Consider the following 11,268-nt stretch of genomic DNA (forward strand, 5'->3'; position numbering starts at 1 on the left):
ATATATATACATGTATATATATATATATATACATATATATATATATATATACATGTATATATATATATATATACACATATATATATACATGTGTATATATATATGTATATATATATACATATATATATACATAAATAAATAATATAAATGTAAATAACTAATCCTGTTTACTCTCATGTAGACTCAGAGACAAGCTTCTGAATTCATTCTGGAACACTTTCATTTAATTACACAGATAAACATTTCCATCACCATGTTTCCCAAATCTCTACCATGGAAGAAGAGCAGAGTTAGCAAATAAAAGCCTGGCTGAAGAAAGTTTGAGTATAAACTCTAAAACTCTATGAAGTGCTTAAAGGTGAAGTTACAGGTACATCAGAGATCTCTCTGAACAGTTAGCATAGCTTAGCACAAAGGCTGGAAACACTCTGAGCCTTCTGGTCATTTTAAAGTCACCACCAAACAACATGTTATCAGAGAGCTTTACTGGCTTCAGCCTCCTACTCACCGGGGTTTTCAACTCTCAACGAACTCTTAACAACAAAGCAAACTAGTAAATTTGACAAAATATAAAACTATCCATTGAAGCTAAAAGTAGAATAAACGGTTAATCACCATCACTGAATTCATTCCACACCAGTTATTCAGAGCGTCCATTACTTTGAGCTCGACATGGAACATGAAATCCTTTATAGTGTTGAAAACATCGTCTACATCTCGTCAGCGTGTGCAGGTTTCGTGACATCGCTTCCTTTCCCCCCCGCTGACCTCAGACCCAGAACCGGCGGCTCAGCCGGTCCGGAGACCAGAGCCGAGCCGTTCCCCGATTGGCTCCCATCAGAGCCGGAACTTTCAGGGGGTTCTATTGGCTCTTGGAGGACGACGGCAGCCTCCGGAGGTCCTGATTGGCCGAGTTCAAAGGGCGGTGACAAGGAGTCGGACCGTACGGCTGGAACATCGGCATCGTCTGTTGTCGCCTGGGAGACGGAGGGATCTGTGAGGATGTTTCTGGAAATAACTAGAAAGATGGAAGAGGATTTGATTTTTACTTTAAATCTGCACGATTGAATCCAGTCTGAAGAACTAAGATCCTCTGAGTAACAGCTCAATAACAAGAGAATAAATCAGCAGTCATTGGTCAAAGAAACAGGAAGCTTAGATTTAAACAGGAACAACTTCCTGTGTCAAGAGTTTCACAATAAAAGCAGCCTAGAACAAGCTGGAGTGAACTTTATCAAACTCTTCTTCAGACTTCAGAAACAGAAGGTTAATCTAGAGTTACTGTTTAAACATTAGCTGATCTAATCACAGTTTAAACCTCTTCATTTGACCACAGAAAAACTGACTGACTGACTGATATATATATGTATATATATATATATATATATATATATATATATATAGATATATATCTATGTATCGATATAGATATATATCTATATATAGATATAAAATAAACAATATTTACAGTCCAGCGGTTCAATAATGATCGTTTCTGGATCGGTAGAAAACGTTTATGTAACAATGTGGGTTCGTGAACTAAATGGAAGTTTGATTAATTTCATTCTTCTTCTTTCAGATGTAAATAAAACATTTGGTGTCTGAATTGTGCCGTTTTTATCTTCTTTACAATAATTGAAGGAATGAAGAAAAACATCAGTAAAACAACCGATTCATAACTTTACAATCTCTTCCTCCTTCCTATTTATTTGATATTGATAATTTCATTCAGGTTTTAGGAGCAGCGGATCAGTCGGGATAAAGAGACACTTTATGAATTTATCAGTTTAAGATAAGAGCAGATATAGTTTCAGCTTTTTACTTACAACTATGCATTTATACATCATTCTATCGTCATTCCTATAGATAACACACATATCACACAGCCTTCATCTGAACATAGGATTGTTATGGAAATGTAAAATCACATTTTGTAAATCAAAAGGGCAGATTCACACACCTTTTAAATAATATTTCATTCATTTTATTTGTTCACAAATTTAACTGCTTTCTAATTATTTCACAAAAAGAAGGTGAATATTGTATCTATGAATTGTAGCGTCCTCTCATCAGTCTTCCAGATGATGTCGATATTGTTTTCGTGTTTTTACGGTTGGTGTGTTCTACTGTGTACTACTGCGTACCGGTGAGTACTGGTACGCAGTACTTTAAGCTCTTACAGTATTTTATCTGTTATAATATAATGTTATAATAAATGAATCACAACACTTCAAATGAAGGTTTGTAGGTTTTATTATTATTGTTAAATTATAAACAAGTGAAAAGGTGAATAAGCATTTATTATAATAATATTTTCCTGTATTTTTGAAACCATTTACACAAACGGTTAATAAGAATAAATTGCACAGTGAGGAGAAATAAAAAACAAATTCAATGAATCAAAAATGGAACATGAACAGTTTTACTTCCTTATTTGATTATATTTTGGCCTTATACTCTTTTGATTGAGAGTTAATAAAATCCTCTAATTTAAAGTCAACGAGACAAATCCATGTTTTTATATATTTTTTAATTAAAACAACCATCTCTGACTCAAATGAAATACAATCTAAACAGAAAGTTACTGACCTCCTGAGGGTCTGTAGTCATCGTCTGGAGACGAGTTTCGGCTGAACGGACTGAAACTCGGCAAGATGATCAGACCCAGAGAGACAAGGATGAGCTGAGGACACACACACACACACCCACACGGACAACACACACACACACACACACACACACACACACACACACACACACACACTTTAGCTCTTTAAAATACGGACATGAACTATTGTGTATTTACAGTTGGAACTGGCTCAAGATTTATAAGAAATGAGAAATTATGAATTCACTTTTTTGAATTTCACAGCATGCGACACATATGACACGCATCACAACAGGCATCACGACACGTCACATGTGACACGCGACACACATGACACGCGACACACATGACACGCGACACACATGACACGCGACACATGACACGCGACACATATGACACGCGACACATATGACACGCAACACATATGACACGCAACACATATGACACACGTCATTACAAGTGTCACGACACGCATCACGCCGCGTCATGACACACAACACACATGACACGCGTCGCGACACGAACAACACATATGACTAGGGATGGGTGTCGTTTGTTTTTTTTCCGATACCGGTGCTAAGACGATACTTTTAAAATGATACCGGTGCTAAACGGTGCCTGAACCGATACTTTAAAAAAACAAACACACAAAACGACGATTGACGACATTAAAGAAAGGCTTTTTTTTATTGCCACGGCAATTTGTTTTCTTCAAATTGAACAATATATTAACTGTTTGAAGTATACTATAAATATAAATAAATACAAAACACTTGGCTTCAAACTACAGCTTCAAACTTTTTAACTTCAAACTATGAACAATATATTAACTGTTAACAACAGTTTACAGTATACTTAAATATAAATAAACTTCAGCAATTCTTTTGCAGAAATATGAGCATATTTGTCTCGGCACCGAAAGGAAGCACCGAAATCTGCGTTGCTTTTTGGTCCGGTAGGCACCAGTTTTCGGTACCCAACCCTACATATGACACACGTCACGACAAGCATCAAGACACGTGTCACGACACATATGACACACGTCCTGACTCATGACACACGTAACATTTGACTATTTTAACCAAAAAATTAGAACTTGAACCACAATCAATAACATCTTAATGACACCGAACCATGAGCAGACACACACACACACACACACACACACACACACACACACACACACACACACACACACACACACACACACACACACACACACACCTATACACGCACTCACACTGTGGTTTCCTACCAGTAAGCAGGTGCTGGTCTGAGCTCCTTTACTGACCGTCTGTTTGATCAGAGACTGAAGCCGTCCTAGCTGAGTCAGCAGAGACCTGAACAGAAAGAACACACTTTAATCATCTCATTACTTTTAGCAGTAATCTGAGTAATAAACACAGTAATCTGACCTCAGAAATGTCAAATCAAACAGGAAACGTCTTTTTCAGAGTGAAACTAACTTGACTTCATCTAGTTTTTCCTCTTTGCTTTTACATCACAAATTACCCCGACAGATAAATACCACAAATCTCAAATCTGAATTTAACTCAACTAATCTTCCAGAACTAAATGAGATGATCAAGTTTCACAGCTCAATACAATCTGGACATTTGTAAAACGTAAATAGTCATAAAATCCAAACTATCAGCATCACTCTGACACGATACTGCAGAGAGATTAGTGCTGATCAATGTTAAACTCATTATCATCATTGTAGACAAGAGGAGATTTAAAATGACATCAGAGAGGTCAACAGAAAGAAGAAGAAGAAGACAGAGCCCTCTGCTGCTGTAAACACGTTCGATGGGTCTGTCTACAAACACTGACGCAGCACAGAGGGGCTCAAAAAAAGACTCGTCATGAATCCTTTCATGAATGTGACTCATCAGATTCATTCATCGATCAGTAAACAGTCAATAATCAATAATAAATGTGGTCGTACATGTTGCGTTTTTCCAGCTGCTCCACTGTCCTCTGAAGCTCCTTGTTCTGTGTTGAGCAAGATACTGCCCTGTTAACACACACAGACACACACAGACACACACACACACACACACACACACACACACACATTTTCTCAATATTCACTATCTGATTATGACACAGTGACTATCAAAATAGTTTGGGATAGATTTTCTATATGATGCCTAATTGATTAATGGTCTAATGTGAGACCTGCTTTCCAGCCCGTCGATGTACTCCTTCCTCCTCCTCCGGCTGTCCTGAGCCGACTGCTTGTTGCGGATTTTTCTCCGAACTCTTTTCAGGATTCTTTCCTCAGCCTAAAAATAAAGACTCATCAACAATCAACATCAGTCATTTCACGACTAATTATCCTGCATCACTACGACTTCCTGATTGGTTGGTGGGAAGTAGCACTAGAACCCCCCCCCCAAAAAAAGTAGGTTTTCTCATACAAGGGTTTTGGTACATAACAGTCACAATTATCATATTGATAGAAAAGACAACTAAACAAGTTTGGCAAGTTAAGAAAAAATTAAATTACCAAATAGCTGCAAGCGTCCATTCTGGACGCTTAGGAGCTATTCTGCTCTATAACCTGAATCACAGCTGTATGAAGCAGCTCTATAAACTGAATCACAGCTGTGTGAAGCAGCTCTATAACCCTAACCCTAAACCTGTATGAAGCTGAATGAAGCAGCTCTATTTGTGATTTGTACTGTACAAAATGAATGAATTGAAACTGAAGTGTCTTTCAGCAGTGTGACCTTGGTGAGAGGAAGGTTGTTGGGAAGAGAAACTCCTTCCTGTGTCAGCAGCTTCTGTTCCTCCTCAGTCAGCTGCAGATCTGGGAACAGCTGCAACAGAAGTCAAGCCTATTTAAAGTGCTTTACAAAGAAAGGAAATAAAAACACAGACATAAAGAAGACAATATAAGGAAATTAGTAAAAGTATAAAATATTTAATCCAACAACTGAATAAATCACAAACAAATAAAAGCCAAGCATGTCTTAAACGATGATAATTGAGAGGCTAAAAGAAAGAGGTGGGTCTTTAGATGGAGATTAAAGGAATCACTGGAGGGAAAAGATCGTATTTTTAGTGGCTGATTGTTTTACAGTTTAAGGCCAACTACTGAAAATGCTCGGTCAATAGAAGAAGAGTCAGTCCTCCAGGGTGTTAAAACCAAAGTCTCACCAGATCCTCGTCTGGACTCGGAGGGTCTTGGAGGCATGCTGCAGAAACCACAGGCAGCTGGTTCACGATGCACGAGTCTGAAAACACCACCTGAGAGCTCCACCCATCTGTACGGGACAGGAAGTGACATCACGGTTACTGCCATCAACACATCCCTGTTTGGAACTTAGATAACACAAGATAATCCTCAAGTGATCCCAGCGGGGACAAAGACAGAAATAAATACAGATAAGTATAAAAAATAAGAAGTATATTAACCAAAATAAGAACAGAATAAAAATATTAACTATACAAGAGTATTAGGAGACAAATGGTTTGTTAAGTGACAGAGTACACCAGGCTATGAATATTACATAATATAGACTAATATGGTAATTATTGTTTGCATTGACCTGTTAATCACACCATTGTCACTTTATCAGCACCTGAATTAAAATGAACTGAATTAATTATAAGATGAATGAAGTGTCTGAACAAGTGTCTCAGACAGCTATGTGATGCTTGTTACCTCTATTACCTGTACCTGTACTATCTGTACCTGTATTACCTGTACCTGTATTACCTGTACCATCTGTACCTGTACTATCTGTACCTGTATTACCTGTACTATCTGTACCTGTATTACCTGTACCTGTATTACCTGTACCATCTGTACCTGTACTATCTGTACCTGCATTACCTGTACCTGTACTATCTGTACCTGTACTATCTGTACCTGTATTACCTGTACCAGTATTACCTGTACCTGTACTATCTGTACCTGTACTATCTGTACCTGTATTACCTGTACCATCTGTACCTGTACTATCTGTACCTGTACTATCTGTACCTGTATTACCTGTACCTGTACTATCTGTACCTGTACTATCTGTACCTGTATTATCTGTACCTGTACTATCTGTACCTGTACTATCTGTACCTGTATTATCTGTACCTGTATTACCTGTACCTGTACCATCTGTACCTGTACTATATGTACCTGTATTACCTGTACCTGTACTATCTGTACCTGCACTATATGTACCTGTATTACCTGTACCTGTACTATCTGTACCTGTATTACCTGTACCTGTACTATCTGTACCTGTACTATCTGTACCTGTATTACCTGTACCTGTATTACCTGTACCTGTATTATCTGTACCTGTATTACCTGTACCTGTATTACCTGTACCTGTACTATCTGTACCTGTATTATCTGTACCTGTACTATCTGTACCTGTATTATCTGTACCTGTATTACCTGTACCTGTACTATCTGTACCTGTATTATCTGTACCTGTATTACCTGTACCTGTATTACTTGTACCTGTACTATCTGTACCTGTATTATCTGTACCTGTATTACCTGTACCTGTACCTGTACTATCTGTACCTGTATTATCTGTACCTGTATTACCTGTACCTGTACCTGTACTATCTGTACCTGTACTACCTGTACTTGTGCCACTTAAATCTCCTTTAAAAGACACAGTTACTCTGATTTCATGAAGAACTTATTGATCTACATGATACAATTAGTTTAAAGTTTCCACTAAGAACTCTTTTCATCAGTGATTGTCTTGATTAGTTTAATAGATGGAATAATGTTTTTGTTTACAAGTATTCGCGATGTAAAACTTTTCCATTTACTGGGATCACAGATTAGCTCTTAAAAAGATGCATAAAAACCTTGTTAGTTTCTCTACAAATGTAACAACCTTCTGAGGATTGTTGAGAACAACATTGGACCGACTGATTTCTTTTAGTTAAACTCCAGAAACCTAAACCCACCGAGCTCGATGGAGACAACGTTCTCTTGTCCTGGTTCATTCTTCAGGCTGCTGATATCATAGACCACCTGATAGACGGTGGGCGTCCTCAGAGGGTCCTCAGAGACACTGTTGTTGCTCTCAGACCAGGACCCTGGAGGAGGTCCGCTGGGAAACACCTCGTTTGGGTCGACGGCCTGAAGGACATCCTCTGACTCGCTGTCATTCATCGTCTGAGAGAGAATCAAGAGGGTCGACTCAGTGACCTCGTATTACCAATGAGGCCGCTGGACACTGATGCTGGAGACTCACCTGGTCCGGGTCCACGACCCCCCAAACCTGCAGTGAATTCTCTGACCCACTGAATACAAGGTCGGATCCGGAGAAAGAAGCATCGAGCTGCCAGCTGTCTGCCGCTACCCCACCGTCACCGCTCTCTGGGTCCATGACCTGGAACACACCAGACCACCACAAACAATATCTATATATCTATCTATGTATATATATATATATCTATCTATATATATACACACACACACACACACACACACACACACACACACACACACACACACATATATTGGTGGTGTAACGGATCACAGATTGATCCGTGATCGGTTCGGATCACACCTCACGGTCCGGCACACTTGTGAACCGTGGATTAACATTTTTTTTTTACAGTTTAATCATCAAACAGTGTAATAAAGTGTTACTGCTGCTGTTCCTTTTCAAGTGACAAGTGCCCGAATATCAATTTAAAGTGAATATGTCAGTGAACAGATATAAAGCAGTAGTGTGTTCACGTGAACGGAGCAGCTTAGAAGCATTTAACGGTGAAACTCATGGTGAGAGGAGGAACTTCAGAAGACCGTATGTAGATGTAAGAGAAAAACATACGACAACGATAATACATCGACATGTCCACACATATGAAGAGACACCTTCCAGTCTGTCAGCAACGGTGGCCAAGCCACAACAACAAGGTATCATCGCGGCATTTAAGAAACCGTTTGTGGCAGAATCAGACCGGCTAAAACTGTTACAGCATTGGGGCCTTTATTGCTGCAGACATGAAGACATTCTCCGTTGAGGAAAACAAAGGATTTCAAAATCTGGTTAAAGTCTTGAGCCACACTACGAAATCCCTTCACACACCACTTCAGTATGAAGATCATTCCTCGATGAAAAGGAAAAGACTGACTGCTCACTTCATCACGGAGGAGCTGTAGACACGCCCCCTCTGAGAGAGTCACACAGACAGGCGCTGTAGACACGCCCCCTCTGGTGCAGGTGCTGACAGAAGCAGCAGAGTGAAGCTAGAGGCCCAGTAGTAATATCTCAGTCACCACAGAAAGGTCTACTCTCTCCCCAGACAATGGAGATATTCTCATCTTCTTGAAAACGTTTCAAAGTTGTAGATCATTTCACAGTAATGTAAACATTATTGTGTATCTGAATGACATCACCTGACAGGAAGTAAACACAGACCAAGTTGTTTCCTCACAGTTCACTTCAGTGTAAACTATCTCACCGTCTGTTTCTTTATTTCAGTATTGATCAAAGGACGAGAGCATCAACATTCCTCATGTTGCACTCAAACTTAACAAAAATTAGTATTCTTCAATGTTTTATTTTTATTTATTTATTTCATTTTGTTTCAAATTGGACATCTTGGACCCTCATTTGAAAACACAGAACTAGCGGTTGATGGATATACACGGTTCAGGAAAGACCGGAGTAGATGTGGGGGATGCGTGGCTTTTTATGTCCAGAATAACATTGCAGTAAATGTACGAGGTGATTTAATGATGTGTTACATTGAGGCACTGTGGTTACAAGTTCACCTGCCACAAACTAAACCTATACTTGTGGGTTGCTGCTATAGGCCGCCTAGTGCGGATATGTCATGCTTAGACTCAATTTGTGAAATGTTGGATAAATCTAGTGATGAAAACCGAGAAGCGTTTTTTGTTGGTGATTTAAATATTGATTGGTTATCTACCTGTCCGTTAAAGAAGAAGCTTCTTGCAGTAGCCAGTGCTTGCAACCTAACACAAACGATGACACTACCTACAAGAACTAGTACAAATAAGAATAGGCTAAGATCATTGAAATGTATTGATCACTTCTTCACAAATACCCCTGAACACTGCTCTAAAGCAGTATCAGTAGTTCTTGGTTTCAGCAATCACAATTTAATAGCACTTAAAAGGAAAACTAAAGTCCCGAGAGCAGCCTGTAGGATTACACACAAAAGGTCATACAAGCACTTCCAAGAAGAATCTTTCATGGAAGATGTAAAGAATGCAAACCGGTCAATAGTGTGTCAAGAGAAGGACCCAGATTTGGCACTCAGTATATTCATGAAATTATTTATGGAAATTGCTGATAAACATGCACCATTGAAAAAAACAAACGGTAAAGGCAAAATGTGCCCCATGGGTCAGTAGAGATTTAAAAACACTCATGGTGCAATGAAATGAGGCCAAAAAAGCGTCTGAAACATCTGGCTTACTGTCTGATAGGAAAATGTACAGTAAATTAAGAAATCATGTAACTAAACTGAACAGAGGGAAAAGGAGAGAGTATTACCAGAGTAAAATAAACGACTCAAAGAATGATGGACAAAAACTTTGGAAAATTATGAATGATATAATGGGTAGGTCCTCACATCAAGCAATGCCTAACATCATAAATAATGGTACTTTCCCAACCAAACCAGTAGAGATTGCCATTTACTTCAATAATTACTTCATGAGTAAAGTTGATAATCTCAGAAAGAACTTGATACCCACTGATGGCTCCTCCTCATGCACACTAATTGAGAATTATATGATGAAGGATAAAAACTGCCAATTTGATTTTATGCAGGTTACTTCCCCTGACATTGAGAGAATGTTGTTGTCTCTGCCTACTGATAAACTGGCTGGTATAGACCATCTACATGGTGCACTGTTGCAATTTGCTTCTGATCATGTATCTACTCCAATATGTCACATCTTCAACAAATGCTTAATGTACGTTGTATGGCCAAAGGTCTGGAAAGTGGCGAAGGTGATTCCAATACCAAAGGACAATAAATCAGCCTTCACATGTACAAATAGCCGTCCAATTAGTATACTCCCCATTTTGAGCAAATTATTGGAGAAAATCGTTTTCAAACAAATGCAGAATTACTTTATTCGGAATAAACTCATTACTAATAGTAGTAGTAGATGGACAATAAGAAAATGGTCGGCACAGTCTTGCTTGACTTCAGTGCTGCATTTGATGTAATAGACCATGATATTATGATTATTAAACTTGAAAGTTAAGGATTCAGCATCATGGCTCTCTTGGATGGTCAGTTATCTTTCTGAGAGATCAGAGAGTCTTTTATGACGGTAGTTCATCAGACTGCAGATACGTTAGCTGTGGGGTTCCACAGGGAAGTTGCTTAGGCCCCTTACTCTTTTCTATTTTCACAAATGATCTCCCTTTGTCAATTAAGAATGCCAAAATGGTAATGTATGCAGATGACACGACACAGTATGGCACTGCTTCAAACAAACAGGAACCAGTAACAATTCTGAATCAGGATCTAGAGAGAGTGTCTGATTGAGTGAAAGTGAACAAACTAGCCCTGAACATTTCTAAAACTAAAAGTATTGTGTTTGGCTCAATTAATGGTGACACACAGCTTCACCTGTCGGCAATAGAGCGGATCAAGAAGACCAAACTACAGGTGTAGTGTGGGACCAACAG

At 38.8% G+C, this 11,268-nt stretch overlaps 1 protein-coding gene across 1 annotated transcript in view; it reads right to left on the reverse strand.

Annotated features, from left to right (window-relative positions):
* Positions 1 to 202: 202 nt before the first annotated feature.
* The window catches only part of LOC137873373 (cyclic AMP-responsive element-binding protein 3-like protein 4), a 13,116-nt gene continuing 2,050 nt past the window's right edge, over positions 203 to 11,268 (reverse strand). Inside the window, exons 2-10 of the mRNA XM_068711572.1 lie at positions 7,837 to 7,974; positions 7,547 to 7,757; positions 5,774 to 5,880; positions 5,344 to 5,433; positions 4,790 to 4,896; positions 4,557 to 4,625; positions 3,864 to 3,948; positions 2,590 to 2,683; positions 203 to 1,018 (exon numbers count right to left, since the gene is read on the reverse strand). Coding sequence (XP_068567673.1) covers positions 711 to 1,018; positions 2,590 to 2,683; positions 3,864 to 3,948; positions 4,557 to 4,625; positions 4,790 to 4,896; positions 5,344 to 5,433; positions 5,774 to 5,880; positions 7,547 to 7,757; positions 7,837 to 7,971 — 1,206 coding nt within the window. The 5' untranslated portion in view covers positions 7,972 to 7,974 and the 3' untranslated portion in view covers positions 203 to 710. The remainder of the gene's footprint in view (positions 1,019 to 2,589; positions 2,684 to 3,863; positions 3,949 to 4,556; positions 4,626 to 4,789; positions 4,897 to 5,343; positions 5,434 to 5,773; positions 5,881 to 7,546; positions 7,758 to 7,836; positions 7,975 to 11,268) is intronic.

This window comes from Cebidichthys violaceus, unplaced genomic scaffold, assembly GCF_023349555.1.
Source record: "Cebidichthys violaceus isolate CVI_PGR_0920_01 unplaced genomic scaffold, fCebVio1.0.p SCAF_163, whole genome shotgun sequence".
NCBI classification, from domain to species: Eukaryota; Metazoa; Chordata; class Actinopteri; order Perciformes; family Stichaeidae; genus Cebidichthys; species Cebidichthys violaceus.